Here is a 16,948-nt window from a genome sequence, read left to right as displayed (position 1 = left end):
ATTCAGGGCAATAAGAACTAAGCTCTCGAATCCTAACGACCTAGTCGCCATCGAGGCCCTTAGGAGAGGTCTGTTCTATAGATCGAAATTCTGGTCAGAGCTAACACTCAATACTCCTCCAACTATCGATGATGCTCTTCATAGAGCCACCAAATATATTACTTTGGAGGAGGAGACAGCTGCACTGGATAAACTCCACAAGAAACCTCAGAATCATTCAAAAGGTGAATCCTCTGAGACTAAGGGACCTCATAAAAAGGGTAACCCTCGAAATAATTAGACTCAGGGAGAACATTCCTACGCAATCGAGGAAGACAAGGAAGAGAAAACTGTTGCAGCAGCAAACAAAACTCCCTGGTCAAAAGGCTTCGATAAAGGCAAACGTTGCTCTTATCACGATCGCGAAGGACACTCAACCGAGGAATGTTGGGACCTCCAACGCCAGCTGGCAGCTAAATTCGCAGCTGGAGAAATAAAGGGCGTGGACCTTAAAAAGCCACCACCTTATCAGAAAAGAGGTTCCAGGGATACTTCCCCGAAACGCGAAAGGTCACCTGAGAAGGAGACCGATTCGCCACCTCCAGCTCCCAAGAAAAGAGTCGACATGATTCTTGGGAAATTCCCCCAAGGAAAAAGTTTACAAGTCGAAGCTCTCTTGAGCAAACCCTCCCCTCAATCGAGCCCCGACTCGAGGGTGGACTGTATCCTTGGAGGATCAGACATATGTCAAGACTCCGTCAATTCCATTAAGAATCACGTGCGGAAGGTTGTGACTAATACTGGACCTAAGCCTCCTAACCCTGAGTCCAATACTAAGATTTCTTTCTGGGAAAGCGAGACCTCAAATCTTGACAGACCTCACGATGATGCGTTGATTGTCACCCTGAGCATCGCAGGATACGAGGTTCCTAAGCTCATGATAGACACAGGAAGCTCTGTCGACCTCATTTTCTATAACACCCTAAAAGGGATGGAAATAGACGACTACGAAATTATTGGCCAAAAAGCTAACCTCGTAGGCTTCTCCGGAGAAACAGCTACCTCATTGGGAACTATCAAGCTCCCAGTCATAGCTGGCGGAATAATGAAAATGACCAACTTAGTAGTCATCGATAGACCTTCCCCGTTCCATGCGATTTTGGGAAGACCCTGGATTCACAAAATGAAGGCAGTAGCCTCAACGTACCATCAGTGCGTAAAATTCCCAACACCCGAAGGGATAGCTACCGTACATGGTAGCCAGAAGATATCCAGGATCTGCTATTTGGGAGGATTCGAAATCCTCAAAAAGTCCCCCAATAGCAATTACAGATCCAGGAGGGTCGCGAAATGCAACAAAATATTCGAGGTCCCCCCAGGAACCTAACCGAAAAAGTTTGCATCGACGACTCAGATCCTGAAAGACAGGTGAGCATCGGGTCCGAGCTACCTCCTGAGACAAAAAAGGAACTCATTGATTTTTTGAAAAGCAATGTCAAAACCTTTGCATGGTCCACCAGCGACATGAAAGGAATAGATCCGAACGTCACCACCCATAAGCTAAAAGTTGACCCTACTTTCAAACCGATCAAACAGAAGCGTCGTAAGCTAGGCCTCGAAAAAGCTCAAGCTGTTAACGACGAAGTTGACCGACTTACGAAAGCTGGGTCCATTCGAGAGGTACATTACCCCGACTGGTTAGCTAACCCAGTAGTGGTAAAGAAGAAAAACGGGAAATGGAGAATCTGTGTAGACTTCACAGACCTAAACAAAGCTTGTCCTAAAGACAGCTTCCCGTTACCTCTCATCGACCGTCTGGTTGAAGCAACAGCTGGCCATCGACTCCTATCCTTCATGGATGCCTTCTCAGGATACAACCAAATCATGATGGATCCTGAGGACCAGGAGAAAACTGCATTCATAACCGAACGAGGAACCTATTGTTACAAGGTTATGCCATTCGGATTAAAAAACGCAGGAGCTACCTATCAGAGGCTAGTAAATAAGATGTTTGCTGGACAACTTGGAAAAACCATGGAGGTCTATATCGACGACATGCTAGTCAAATCCTCAGCTGGAGAAGATCATATCTCCCACTTAAGGGAATGCTTCGATATCCTTAACAAGTATGATATGAAGCTCAATCCCACTAAATGTACTTTCGGGGTACCCTCAGGCAAGTTCCTAGGCTATCTCGTAACCGAAAGAGGCATTGAAGCCAACCCGCAGCAGATAGCAACCTTCCTAGAAATGCCGTCACCTAAGACGACCAGAGAGGTACAGAGATTGACTGGACGAATCGCGGCATTGAATCGATTCATATCCAAGTCCACCGATAAATGTCTCCCATTCTACAAGCTTCTAAGAAATAATAAGAAGTTCTTATGGGACGAGAAATGTGAGGAAGCCTTCAAGCAATTGAAAGCTTATCTCTCCGAACCTCCGATCCTATCTAAACCAGTAGTAGGAGAGCCATTGTACCTATACCTCGCTGTATCAACTGCTGCAGTCAGCGGCGTTCTAGTACGAGAGGAACAAAACGAACAAAGACCTGTCTATTACACCAGTAAGAGTTTGATAGACGCCGAAACCAGGTACCCTGCAATGGAAAAACTAGCTCTAGCAGTCGTAACAGCTGCCAGAAAATTGCGACCTTACTTCCAATCGCACTCGATCGTTGTAATGACCTCACAACCATTACGAATGATATTGCACAGCCCTAGCCAGTCAGGGCGATTGGCTAAATGGGCCATAGAGCTCAGCGAATATGATATTGAGTATAGACCTCGAGCAGCAGCGAAAGCTCAGGTCCTTGCCGACTTTATCATTGAACTAACATCCGAGCAGTTAGACTCCGAAATGGAATCTCCGAAGTGGAGCCTATACGTCGACGGAGCCTCATCAAAACAGGGCTCCGGTATCGGTCTAAGGCTAACTTCTTCAGCAGGAGAAACCATTGAGAAGTCATATAGGCTCGGATTCAGCGCCTCAAACAACGAAGCTGAATATGAAGCACTAATCGCAGGGTTGAAGCTCGCCCTAAGCCTCGGAATCCGAGAGCTAAATGCTTATAGTGATTCACAGCTAGTAGCTAGCCAGTTTCACGGAGAATATGAAACGAGGGACGAAAGAATGGGGGCATATCTCGAAGTCGTCCAGAACCTCACTAGGCAGTTCGACAAATTCGAGCTAACGAGAATCCCACGAGGAGAGAACTCCTCAGCAGATGCGTTGGCTGCTTTAGCTTCCACGTCAGACCCCCTCGTAAAACGGATTATACCCGTAGACGGAATTGAGAAACCAAGCATCGACATAGCTACTAAAGCTGAGAAAGAGAGCAAACTAACAGCGCAACTCGAAGGTACCTGCCCTGAAACAGTAGCTACCCAGGTTTTCACAACATTTTGGTTTCCAAAAACCAGAATATGCAGCTCTAAAAAGCATACCTCCGGGAACACAATCCAAATCATGGAAGATATTCCTTGAAATTCAGACTCCCTAGAGCCTGATCTCAAGAATACCCCCGGGGGCACCAACTCAGACCCAATCATCTGCAGAGTTAAAACCAGAAGCCGTACAGCTCTCCAAAATTCATCTGGAGGTATTCCTCGGAATTCAGACTCCCTGGAGCCCAATCCTACCAATACCTCCGGGGGCACCACGACACTAGGTCCCGAACAGGAACCTCCCTCGTCTCTTCATAACAAAGTTGTAGGAAGAGAGGATTGGAGAATTCCAATCACGCAATACATCCTGGAGGGAAAGACTCCACCCAATAAATGGGAGGCTCGAAAGCTCAAAGCATTAAGCGCGAGATATTGCGTATTTGAATCTGTCCTCCTCAAACGAAGCATTTCCGGACCTTACCTAAAATGCGTCCATGGCCTCGTTGCTATGAGACTCATGAAGGAAATGCACGACGGTTCCTGCGGGAACCACTCTGGAGGAAGAGCTCTAGCCATCAGAATCAAAAGACAAGGATATTTCTGGCCTACCATTATTGCAGACTGTGAGGCCTATTCCTCTTCATGCGACAAATGCCAGAGGCATGCACCGATTATACACCAACCTGCGGAAAAGCTGTCTAACATATCCGCCCCTTATCCATTTATGAGATGGTCCATGGATATCGTGGGACCACTAATAGCATCAGGAAGTGGAAAGAAGAAGCTACGCTTCCTTTTAGTTCTAACAGACTACTTCACGAAATGGATAGAAGCTGAAGCTTTCCAACAGGTAACCAGGGTCGAGGTCGAGCAATTCGTATGGAAAGAAATCGTGTGTAGACACGGCGTCCCATACGAAATCGTAACTGACAATGGAGGACAATTCATATCCCACGATTTCAAAATATTTTGTGACAAGTGGAATATTCGCCTGACCTTCTCATCACCTCGCCGACCTCAAGGAAACGGACAGGCGGAGGCTGCTAATAAATCAGTATTAGCAAACCTCAAGAAACGCCTCGGAACCCAGAAGGAACTCTGGTCAGAGAAGTTACTTGAAGTACTTTGGGCATGTCGAACCACCCCACGAAAAGCTACAGAAGAAACTCCTTTCTCCTTAGCATATGGGATGGAAGCTGTCGTTCCAGCTGAAACCATTGCTGGTAGCCTTCGTCGGGAACTCTGTACGTCCAATCCCGCAGCTAATGATCAGCTCCTAACCGACAGCCTCGATCTAATCGAGGAAAGACGGGACCGAGCTTTGATTCGCATTCAGAACTATCAGCAAGCAATGGCACGACAGTACAATTCCAAAGTCAGGCTCCGGCAGTTCGCTGTAGGTGACCTAGTACTTAGGAAAGTTTTCGAAGGAACCAAAGAACCAGATGCTGGGAAGTTAGGAACCAACTGGGAAGGTCCCTACCAGATCATCCACGTGGTACGACCTGGCGTTTACAAGCTCCGAAAGGTGCGAACCGGGGTACCTGAAATCAGATCGTGGAATGCCACGAATCTTAAGAGATATTATCATTAGGTACCTAAAATTCCTGAACTACGTTAGGCTTGATCCCTTGACTGGGTACGTAGGCAACTCCGTCATGAGTGCAGCCCCAACCTCATCTCAACACTTCGTTCACTACAATCAAAGGGGGCATACGACTGATTAAAATCACATAGCCCACAATGCAAGTGTATGATCGTTATAATACAGCAATTGTATGATCACTATGATACCATGTATCCAATTATCAATAAAGAAATCATTCTTGATATCTCAATCCTTTAACAAAACAGGTCCCCGTAAATGTGGACCTAGGGTCCTAAAAATCCTTCGGATTAGCTCAGGTCCCTACAAACCTGGATCTAAGGTCTTAAAATCCTTAACAATCTAAAAGGTCTTAAAACCCTTCAAGCAATATCAGGTCTCGACGAACCCGGACCTAAGGTCTTAAAATCCTTACCAAATCTCTAAGGTCTTAAAATCCTTACCAAATCTCCAAGGTCTTAAATTCCTTGTCAATTCTCCAAGGTCTTAAAATCCTTATCAAATCTCCGAGGTCTTAAAATCCTCATCAAATCACAAAGGTCTTAAAATCCTAAGCAAGTCTCAACGGGTCTTAAAATCCCACAAACAAGTTCAGGTTCCCAAGAACCCCCACCTAAGGTGTCCAGATTAAACTTAGGTTCCTTAAAATCCTAAGCTAGTCCCGATACTCCAAGAATTCCTCTTAAGGAACTAAAAACGACCAAAGTCTTCCAGACTTATCATAAGATTCGATTATGATCAAGTTGTCATATTTCACGACTAAAGCCAAAAACTCAAAATGAAACGAAAACCAAGTTTGAAATTAGATAAGGGTTTAAAAGCCTCCCCAGGCTAACAAAGATTCAAAGTATAAGCAGATAAAGGTTTAAAGACCTCCTCAGGCCATAAGTCTTGAAAACGAAAGATAAAGAAGCCCATTGGGTAGAAGTTCTAAGAACATAAAGAGCATCGGCTCTTAACCTTCTTTGGATCCAGGATCAGCTTCATCGTCCTTATCCTCCTCGATAGGATCATTCCCCTTGACAGGAACCTCTACTTCGACATCCTGGTCAACACCTCCCGGGATTGTCTCAACTGGAACTAAATCAGGAGATACCGAACCCAAGTTACACTACAAGAAAAACGCGTTTTTACAGCGGACGAATAACGCTATATAACAATACGATAGCGCTTTAACAAGCGCTGTATCATCGCCCGTCATAATAGGTCGAGGGCATTAAATAGCGGTATTTCGTTGTGCTATCTTTTCTTCCGCTACGATAGCGCTTTTATTTCTGCAATTAAATAATATTTAATAGCGTTGTTTTAATGCTATTACTAATATTATTAATAGCGTTTTCTCTTTGTTTTAGTTAATACTACTATAGCAGTTACGAAAGTGCTACGTATATATGAACTACTATAGCAGTTTGATTAGTGCTGTATATATTATGTTTATATATTTATATATTAATATATTTATATATTTTAAATTGTAATTTTTTATATATTTATATTTCCACATATTCGATTTCGGAATTTTGAAACAAAAGATCAAATTATATTAATAAACAGATTTTTCATAAATCCAACATAAACACATTACATAAGTTGTTTAGACATCATACATTGCAAGTTCACACTAAAGCAACATTGTCATCCTTAGAGATACACAACCTTATCATTTGGCCAAGCCACGGTGCTTCCTACTGCATCACCTATGAATTCGATTTCAGAGTTTGGCCTCCACACTCGAGCCCCATCGAACTCGGAAACCTCTACCATAACCTTCGTAGCATTGGGACCTAAAGGAACGAAATGCACTTTCTCTGCTGGATCAGTTGACAACACACGACCTATAGCAACTCTCTGTCCTAATCTTTGACAGTCCAAGAGAGCACATCTCTGTTTACCACCTTTATTGCTACTACTAGTGCTGTTACCACCACTCTGAAAACAAGAAAGACAAACACATTCACCACAATATCAACACCGGCAACCTAACAATTCAATATCTACTCACATTCTCAGATTTTACAAACTTACCTGATTGGATATCTTGTTTGATTCAGTAGGTGAATGTTGATCAGTAGGTGAATGTTGATCAGGTAGTCTTATCTTATCTAGAGGCCACGCTATTGTCCCATGTACTGCATCACCCATCTTTGTCATTTCAGGTGTAGGTCTCCAGATAAATGCATCAGGTTTAAAAACCAGTTGGACTCTAAGAACTGCAGCATTCGGTCCAAGGGGAATTTGGTTGACAAGGTGAGAAGGATCGGTTGTCAACAAGACACCCTCAGCAATCAACTCCTCTTCTAGTTTCCAGTAATCAAATATTTTAACATTTCCTAAAGATGCAGCTAGATCTTGAATCATGCAAAATATATTCACAAATTTCAGAAGTAAATTCATTAATGATTAACAAACGTTGGAGGACAGAATGTATTTTTTACCTCGGACTCGTCGATGTTGCCATTGTTTGAGATGTCAATGCCATCGTCCAAGATGAGTTTCTCAGATGGCCATGCAATTTTCACTCCTACTGCCTGACTAAGCGATACACAAGTTGGAGTAGGTCTCCATATAGGTGCTGTTACGACTGATACAGACTTCACTACAACAGCAGCCGCATTAGGACCCAGTGGAATGCGACCAATCTTATATGTGGGCTCACTAGAGTAGAATTCTCCTTCAGCAACAACCAAATCATCATTCGAAACCCAATCCAGTATCTGGCACCTTATTCCTCCTCCCTTGCTCACATCGCTTCTCTCAGAAGTGGAATCATATCCGTTTTTTTGCTAACCCAACAACCACAAACATTTTTGTTACAACCTTATAAATAACAGAAGTTTGAATAATTAAGCAAGAAGAATAACGAATTTACCTTTTTACCGGCCAAGTCTTTAACCACATTTTGCAAATCTTGAACCTTGTTGATTAGTTCAGCTTGAGTTGCTTCAAGTTGCTTTACATGTGAATCTCTAGCATGTAAGAATGCCAACTTGGTGACAGTAACCCCTCGTCCCATCCCCCTAATTCTTCCTGGCTTATCTTTTCCTAGGACCTGAGTGACAGCATCTTCACCGATATTATCTGCTGAACTTGATTCCATTTCACTGTCAAGTCTCTTTATCTTCTCCTGCAATAAAAAATTACACAAGTTATGGAAATTGTATTTTTTAACTAAACATATTATTGTGACAATTAATCTTACTATTGTATCTGCAAATTCTTGACGCACTGGTGTTCCATCAGAATGTGTATGACCAGCGACCCAAACCTTAGTTCTAGTGACTAGCTTAGGATCAGAACTGTTTTTTTTCTACATGTTAAATAATAAAGTAGTTGTCATCAGTTGTCATAAACCCAATAACACACCTTTAATTATTTCAAATTGTAAAACATACCATCTCCTCTGCAAGGCGATTCATGCCTTTACGGCTAGTGGTGTGGGGAATTTGAGCCTTCCTGAGTTCCCTGTACTTATTACTTTGTTCCTACAGAAACCAAATACCATTTTGTAATAAATTTTACTTACATAACCCAAATGTATATACGCAAGACACACTATATTACCTGAAAAGCTGCAGTACATCTTCCTTTCACCCAATTATTCCAAGCTGATGCAGATTGTATATTACTGGGTTTAATACTCTGTAGTTGCGCCTTGTTTTTTGTTGCTCTAACTATGGAAGACAGTCTAGATTTAGAGGCCCTCCACAAACAACCCATCTGCTTAAAGACTACATCCTTTTGCCAGTCTTCTGTCAAGTTGAATCTCCCATGTACATAATCTTCATATTAATACTGAACTCAATGTCTATGTATACATAGATAACAGAATTACCTGTATTTCCTCCCACAGAGCGTCTTTTGTTTTCTCTTCCATATGTCTCCAGTCATCTAGCAGTACAGGCACATGCTCTCTCACAAGAGGACCAAGGAAGGAGGACAGTGTCACTGATCCACGGCCAACATGCTCTCCCAAAGAATTGAACTCCACCTCTACCTTGTCCTCTATATGTTTCGCCACTTTGCGCATTTTTGTTGGACCTCTAGTCTTCTTGACTTGGTTATCAGATTGTTGTGTTTGTGTCTCAGAGCTAGGAATGACTTCTTCTTCTTCCTCATCTTCTTCTTCCTCATGTTCTTCTTCAGGTGGTAGTGTTTCGTACTCGTCATGTTCTTCGGGTGGTTGTGTTTCATCATCATCATCTTCTTCGGCTCCTGCAGATTCTGGTTCTTGTTCCACTTCTTCAGAAATTGTATGTTGCTCCAGTTCTTCATGTTGTGACTGAAGTTCCGCATTCTTCTTTGGACAATTCTTCTTCTGTTTCTTGGTAGTTAAAGACACCACTGGACTAACATCTAGACCTGCTTGACGTTTACTGCGACGCGTCTTCTCAGTAACAGCTTCCTCGTTCATTGTATCAGTTTACCTGTTACAACAAAATTATCGTTAAATCTTATAAAATAATACCCTCACAATCATTCCTAACACAACAACTCTCATCATCTGAAGCGTGATCTCCGATATCTTCATCATGCTGGACTGTTAACGTTGTAGGACAAATTTCCTCTTCAGTTTCTAACTCATGGTATCCTCTCGGAGGTGCTCTCATAACAACATACCAAGGAGAGCTGTCATCCTCTCTTGAGTAAAAAACTTGTTTAGCTTGAGAAGGCAGAATGTATGGATCATTAACAAATGCTGACTGGTTCGTGTGGAGATTCACAAGTGTAAAACCGTCTGCCTCTTTAACACCTTTCCCCTTATGTGCCCAACTACACTTAAACAGAGGCACCTGAAACATGTGGTAATCAAGCAAGATGATCTCCTTTATGACTCCATAGTATGCTACCATGTCCGCCATTTGATTCGAATCTTTCGCACTAGCTCTGCACATGGAGAATGCTTCATTTGAAACCCCACAGTTCTGAGTCTTCCTTTTGATATCGTCTGTCTGATATCGATGTCCATTAACTATATATCCCTTGTAGGTGTGTGCGACATTCCTTGGTCCAAAAGCAAGCCATCTGAGCCGCTGAGAATGATCTTTTGAGTTATTTGGTATCTATCATGAACAGATCACAAATCAATATCATAAGCACTGTACATAGCAATATCAATATCATGACCAGATCACATACCTTATCTTTTATCCATGTCGAGAACCTTTCTGTATGAGTTTTCCATAATATCGTTTCATTTCTTGCACATCTTTCATCTTTAGCTTGCAGTTCCTCTAAATGCATCCTGTTAAAAAAAAAAAAAATCTTTATCTACACTTATCTACACTGATAGTTAAAAAAAATTTATCTATATCTACACTTACTGAACATAAGGATCCATCACTGCAGTATTCATGAGGATATACCAATGAGCTACATCTCTCTCCTTATCAGTAAGTTTCACTTCTGTAGCTTTTTGCAGAGGGCGGCCTTCAAGTACATTTTCATGTGCCTCTAAATCTTCGTTTCTTGTCAGAGGCTCCTCAACTGGAACCGATTTCTGTAAGAACTCCATACAAAATGCAAGACATTCACCAGCTAGATAACCCTCCGCCATACAAGCTTCAGGTCTTGCGAAATTCTTCACATAAGCCTTTAGTGTCTTCATATACCTGCAAATCAATAAGGTTAAAAAAATTCAATTCGTCTTAAGCCTTAATAATTAAGCTTCCACTAAAAACAATGAACTTACCTCTCAAATGGATACATCCACCTGAAGTGTACAGGGCCACCCAATCGTGCTTCTCTTGCCAGATGCAGTGGAAGGTGAAACATGATATCAAACAAAGAAGGTGGAAAGAATCTCTCAAACTGGCACATTGTCTCCACAATCTCTGATTCTAGAGCAAGTAGCTTCTCGGGATCAAGAACACGTTGGCAGAGTCTGTTGAAGTAATTGCACATACGAGTCACTGCAATCCGAGGTCCTTTTGGAAGTAAACCTCTCAACGCAACCGGAAACAGATTCTGCATAAGAACATGATGATCATGTGACTTCATGCCGCCTATAGAAGGAGGATCCAGTGAGACACAATTGGATATATTAGCACAATATCCATCAGGGCCCCTGAAGTTGGATAATCTTCTGCAGAATATTTTTTTTTCCTCTTTAGAAAGCCAAAACGCAGCTGGAGGCAGATAAGTTCTCTTCCCCCTTACTTGTGCATGTAAACTGCTTCGAATACCCATATCTTGTAAATCCTTTCTCGCTTTCAGGCCATCCTTTGACTTGCAACTATTCATCAGAATAGACAACATGGCATCAGACACATTCTTCTCCACGTGCATCACGTCGATGTTATGCCTCACAGGCATATCCTACAAAAAAATTGTACAAGTATTTAGCATAAATAATATTTATAATTTGAGACTAATAAGGTAAGTCAAATAATGTAAGTCAAAGAAAATACCTTCCAATATGGTAAGTCAAAGAAGATAGATTTTTTCTTCCACCGCCACTTATCATCATCTTCTTCGTACTCCTCAGCTGAAACATCATCCTCATCTCCTTCACTCCGCTTTCTCTTACTCTTCTTAGGTAAGACTTTCCCAAAATCGTTTTTAAAGTCCCTTAGACTGTCTAATATTTCTGAACCGCTCTGAATCCTCTTTGCAGAACCAACCTCGACCGTATTGTCAAACCATCCTTTCATTCGTCTATATCGATGACTAGGCATGAGCCGCTTCCTGTTCTTCATGTATACATGTTTACGACTGAACTTTAGCCACCTATGTGGTGTATCCTTCCCACAGACATTACAAGCTTGCTTCCCCTTCACTTTACAACCAGCTAAAGTTCCTAAACCAGGGTAATCAGTGATACTCCACAACAACATGGCTCTAAGAGTGAAACTCTCCTTCTTAAAGGAATCATAAACTTGTATACCTTCTGACCACAGGTCCTTCAAGTCGTCCATCAATGGCTGTAGGTAGACGTCAATATTGTTGCTAGGTGCGGTTGGGCCAGGAATTAGCATGGTCAACATGATGTTCTCAGACCTCATACACTGCGTAGGAGACATATTGTAGTTTACCAACATAACAGGCCATGTGCTGTGGTTGGTGTTCTGGATGGAGAATGGATTCATGCCATCTGTTGAAATACCTAGTCTTAGATTTCTTGCTTCAGCTGCGAACTCCGGCCATTTGTTGTTTATCTGCACCCAAGTCAATGAATCCACTGGATGTCGCATAGTTCCATCTTCAGAAGCATTAGTGGAGTGCCAACACAAGTCCTCAGCCAACCGCTTTGATCTAAACATTCTCCTGAACCTGTCTTTGATCGGGAAATACCTAAGCACCTTAGCAGGAACCCCTTTCTTCTCCTCGCCAGACTGCTTATCCTTCTCCCATCTTGACTCACTACATCTTGGACAGCTGACCGCATCCTCATATTGTTTTCTATATAAAATACAGTCATTCTTGCAGGCGTGGATAGAGTCGTATCCAAAACCAAATTGTTTCAGAAACCTCTTCATCTCATCAGTAGACTTAGGTAGCACATTATCCCCGGGAAGCAAGTCATGAACTAAGGACAGTAGCTGATCAAAATAGTTCTCAGACATCCCACTCTTCACCTTTATCCTGTAAAGACCCATGATTGCAGCAACCTTTGTAAATTTCTCACACTTCGGGTATAACGGGGTCTCTGCATCCTCTAACTTCTTTCTGAACTCAGTTTCTTCTGGACTGTCAGGCCCCTCAAACGCTCCTGCATTATCTTCTTCAGCAGTCGCATTGCGTTCACTTGCCAAGAAGGTCGTTCTGAACAACTCGTAAGCCTCATTTTCAGATGAGTACACATTATATGACTTATCTGCTCTTGCCTCCCCGTGTTTTGTCCAAAACACACAACTCTTGTACTTCTGATCCATTCCTCTAATCACCAGGTGCTCCAAAACTTTCTCACAAGCTTGATGGCAGACATTACGACAATCAACACAAGGGCAGAACATTTCAGCTGGATCACCTAAACGTCTTGATGAAGAAGACACGAAGTCACTAGCTCCTTTCTCATACTCAACACTATTCCTGTCGTGTTAGAACAAATGAGAATACAACATTCAGACTAACAAAGAAATGAGATAAACACAAAACAATTTGTATAATATAGTGAAGTGAAGTTAATACCTTGGTAACCAGACCCACGATTTTTCCATATTACAGCTCCGACCAATTGTACATACAAGACGCTCAATTTATCAACCCAGAAAACCAAAACACAACGAGATTTGTAAATGATAGATGATAGTGTGACTTGTTTTTACCTTTCTATGAAATATCTTCAATTTTACTTCGAGTCAGCTACAAAAGAAGACAATTGTGTTAAAATAGAAAGATATAAACAAAGTAAAATAGAAACCCAGATTTTAAGAAGAAGATGAACCTTAATCCGAAGATCTACAAACGATATCTTCCTGCAAAATAGTATACAGGAACGCATCAATTGACAATGCAATAACAGTAGAAGATATATAAGAAAAAGAAAATCGTAATAGAATCTGACGGGTTACTAAAAGTGAGCTCACCTTCGATGGATTGGGAATGGATTACAACCAGAGGAGATTTCAATCAAAGTGGATTCGGGATGAGAAAAAGTAAGAGCTTAGGAATTGAAAATGAAATTAGAAGTGAAAGAGATTGAGGTTGATTCTTTCGAGCACAAAAAAAGAAAAAGGCGATACGAGAGAGAGGGAAGATCGTAACCCTAGTAATTTGGGTTTTTTTTTCCGAAACTAATTTTGTTTAGGAGCCAAAATTTTACTAAGTGTCGCGGGCATAACCGCGAAACTAAACCATAACACTTTTAATCATTTATTGCTATTAAACACTTGTATTTCTTCTTTAACGATACGTTTAATTTTTTTTTTCAGTTCACAACTATAACATAGCGTTTAGAAATATACAAACGCTATCTTAAAAACACGTGTATATCAACCATAGCACAATTGAAAAAACGCTATTCCGGTCTGCTATTAAAACTCATTTTTCTTGTAGTGTTAGAACCATATTCTCCAGAAAAGTCGGATTAAACATATTGATCTCGAAAGTACCGGAGCTCTCGGAGAATTGAGGAATGGGGAGCTTGCTAACTGAGAAATCAGAAACTTGAGCCTTCTCATATGCAGCACCAGCATCCGGGATCAAAACCATCAAACGGTGATACTCCTCTTCAGCATTCTCAATTTCCTTAGACAATAGGTCCTTCAGAAGTTGAGTGTTTGCCTGAAGCTCCTGAGCATAGATCAGAGCATCGGTCTCTTCCTTCTTCTTGACAAACTTCTCCTTCACGGAGATCAGGATCTTGTTGTAGGCTTCAGCCACCTCCTTCTTACCTTTCCTGACAGCTAGCTTAACTTCAGCCTCTTTGTTCTGTTGGCTAAACTGAGATGAGACGATCAACTCTTGGACCTGATGCTCAGCTATCCTGCGAGCAGCATCTAACTCATTGATCTTCCTATTCTTCACCCGAATATCGATAGCCTGACTTTCGATCTTCCCTTGCTGAGTATCAGCCTTTGAACCGAGCCTTCCGACCTCAGCTTCAAGCTCAGAAACTCGAGCACGAGCCAGGTCGAGCTCCATCTTGGTAGTCTTGAACAACTCAGTAGCCTGAGCTAAGTCTCCAACACTAGGAACACCATGCACGGTCTCTTCGAACCTCAGCTGAGCCCTGTTGATGGCTCCAGCTAGCTAAAACAAAAAAAATATATATGTTCAAAAAAAAACATTGGATTGATAGCGAACCAGAAAAAAACAAGGCTACGTACCTGACCCATGTGGTGAGCTATCTCAACGTACTCTTCCTTGTTGGTCAGACCATTGATTGAAGGCATGGAGCACCCTACCATCTTCATATGCCTCATGATGGTTGCCAAACCCCAAGGGTCATCCAATATCGATCCCGGCTTAGAATGGGAGAAATTCCAACCCACGGTCCCTCCCCGCGAAGACGAGGAGGAAGATCTGGTGGGCCTATCTCCCAAATCGGTCCGAGACCTCTTGTTTCTCGGAGGTTCGACCTCGAGAGGATCTCTAGCAGCTTGAGGGTTAGCTTCAACTGTCGGAACCTCAGGACGGGGAACAACATCTTGAGCTCTAGGCTCCACTAGGTTAACATCCTTAGCAGGAACAGAGGACCCATCATCAAGGACCTCCTTCAGCGAGCTAAGGAAGGTTCCTCCTTGGGTCTTATCGCTGCCTCGCGAAGCACTGGCAGCTGCAGCAGGTTTGTTCCTAGAACGGAAAGAAGGCCTCATCTTGGGAGCTGGAGTCTTTTCGGTTTCGGAAGTACTAGCTCCAGTCGAAAGATTTACCACGAAAGGACCTTCAGAAACTAAAACAATGGAAAGCTTTTTAGTTATCTCTGAAAGCAAACCTAGAAATCAAAAACAAATAGCAAAATCCAAAAATTACCTTCTAAATCTTCAGCAGGAATCGGGTCAGGGAACCTGGCGTTGTACCGATCCGGGAACCTAGCTGATTCAATGCGAGAAGAGGCAAAAGATGCCCAAGTATTGGAGCTTTGATTTAGCTTCCGGAAAAGAGCCCTAGACAGCTTCTCAGTAAGCTTAGGAGGATCCTCAATATCTGCACATGAAATCGAGGTTTCAGCGAATAACATTAATTAGAAACAAGGAAGGCACGATCCTAAAAGTCCTAACCCGATATATCGGACCAAACAACAGAGAGAGCACGACCCACGGGAACTGTCGTGGGGTCGATCTTGACATAGAAATATTTCTTCCTCCAATCATCATCACTACCGGAAGACTTGAAAAGACCAAGCCTAGGACGACAAGGAAGATAGTAGGTACCGCTACCACCATCTTTGCTAGAGCTCTCCTTGATCGTGTAAAGGCTCATTAGCTCGGTCAGTCCAACAGCGATCCCCTCCTCCTTAGCCCTGGTGATAAAACCATTTATCACCCGGATAGCTGAGGGACAAAGCTGAGAAAGGGCTAGTTGGTAGTGATCAAGAAGATCTAACAGAAGATCTGGAAGTGGGAACCGGAGGTGGCATTTCGAGATATACTTCTCGTGAATGCAGAACCAACCTTCCGGGGTGGTTTCAGGGGTTTCGTCGGAGGAACAAACCCTGGCCAACTCCTTTTGGCCATGAGCTTGAACCATGAGGTTAACGACCTCTTGAATCTTTAGTGAGGAAGGCGAGTGAGGGCCCAGAGAGGTGCTCCCGCCAGAAACTTCTTTCTTCTTCACCCGCTTGGAGACTCTCCCCGCGATTGAGTCTTTGATTTCCTTCTTGTCTCTTTTCATTTTCTCACCGATCTCCTGCTTAACCTTCATTAAACGCTTCCCGGAGGCAGAGATTCCGGTCTCGCCGGAACCTTCTTTCGGAGGGTCCATTAAAAAAGGGGTAAGGAGAATCGGAAGGATTGAAAGGGGAAAAGGTGGAATAAGCTAACTAGATCTTTTAGGAATTAAGGATTCTAAGAAATTCTCAGAGGATCAATGGTGAATCGAAGGATGAAAGTAAAGAGTGAAAAAAAAAAAAAAACAAGCGTAGTAAAATAAAAGAGTGGAGGAGAAGTTACCTTGGAAACCGAGTGGAGGCGTGGGGAATATGGACAGCGGCAGTTAATGCTAGCTGCTTTATATCTTGTCAAGTCTCGAGAATCGGAGTAAATATTTCAAAACTCCTCTCATCTGAGTCGTTGATTTCATCAGAAGAAATCTCAACCGTTAATTCAAATGAATAATATCTTCGTTGGACGAAGTTAGTAATCATTATCTCAACAGAAAAGATTGAGGTTCAGCGGCTAGGCTAAGCTCCCGAGTAAGAAATCTTATCTCGAAAGCTGGGGGCAACTGTTGGGCCCAAATATGGCCCGTTAGCTGAAAGTAAAACCAAAGTAAATGTTGGGCCGAGGCAAAGCCCAAAACGTATTGGAGACCTGAGTTAAGGTTCATTGTGAAGCCGGAGGCTGGAAGCTAAAGGCAATCCTCGAAGAGGTCACGG

General features: G+C 42.6%; 2 protein-coding genes across 3 annotated transcripts; both read right to left on the bottom strand.

Annotated features, from left to right (window-relative positions):
- Positions 1 to 6,098: 6,098 nt before the first annotated feature.
- On the bottom strand, positions 6,099 to 13,622 carry LOC108829553 (uncharacterized). 2 transcript variants are annotated; one of them, XM_057008611.1, is made up of 10 exons: positions 13,497 to 13,622; positions 13,355 to 13,385; positions 13,099 to 13,272; positions 11,379 to 12,999; positions 10,661 to 11,286; positions 10,293 to 10,580; positions 10,108 to 10,213; positions 7,841 to 8,095; positions 6,997 to 7,754; positions 6,099 to 6,900 (listed from the first exon to the last, which is right to left on the bottom strand). In XM_057008611.1, exons 3-9 carry the CDS (start codon positions 13,125 to 13,127, stop codon positions 7,365 to 7,367), a joined length of 3,315 nt encoding a protein of 1,104 aa, XP_056864591.1. In that variant the 5' UTR covers positions 13,128 to 13,272; positions 13,355 to 13,385; positions 13,497 to 13,622; the 3' UTR covers positions 6,099 to 6,900; positions 6,997 to 7,364. The 2 variants fall into 2 exon arrangements, with proteins under 2 accessions (XP_056864591.1, XP_018458687.2); XM_018603185.2 differs by lacking the exons at positions 6,099 to 6,900; positions 6,997 to 7,754; positions 7,841 to 8,095; positions 13,355 to 13,385; positions 13,497 to 13,622 and adding an exon at positions 9,389 to 10,031 and having other exon boundaries at positions 13,099 to 13,242.
- A 328-nt stretch (positions 13,623 to 13,950) lies between these two features.
- On the bottom strand, positions 13,951 to 16,335 carry LOC130511246 (meiosis-specific protein ASY2-like). Its single transcript, XM_057008152.1, has 4 exons — positions 15,633 to 16,335; positions 15,385 to 15,558; positions 14,739 to 15,304; positions 13,951 to 14,661 (listed from the first exon to the last, which is right to left on the bottom strand). Exons 1-4 carry the CDS (start codon positions 16,333 to 16,335, stop codon positions 13,951 to 13,953), a joined length of 2,154 nt encoding a protein of 717 aa, XP_056864132.1.
- Positions 16,336 to 16,948: the final 613 nt, after the last annotated feature.

The sequence above is a fragment of the Raphanus sativus genome, chromosome 4 (genome assembly GCF_000801105.2).
Source record: "Raphanus sativus cultivar WK10039 chromosome 4, ASM80110v3, whole genome shotgun sequence".
NCBI classification, from domain to species: domain Eukaryota; kingdom Viridiplantae; phylum Streptophyta; class Magnoliopsida; order Brassicales; family Brassicaceae; genus Raphanus; species Raphanus sativus.
This window is presented reverse-complemented; position numbering and strand designations above follow the sequence as displayed.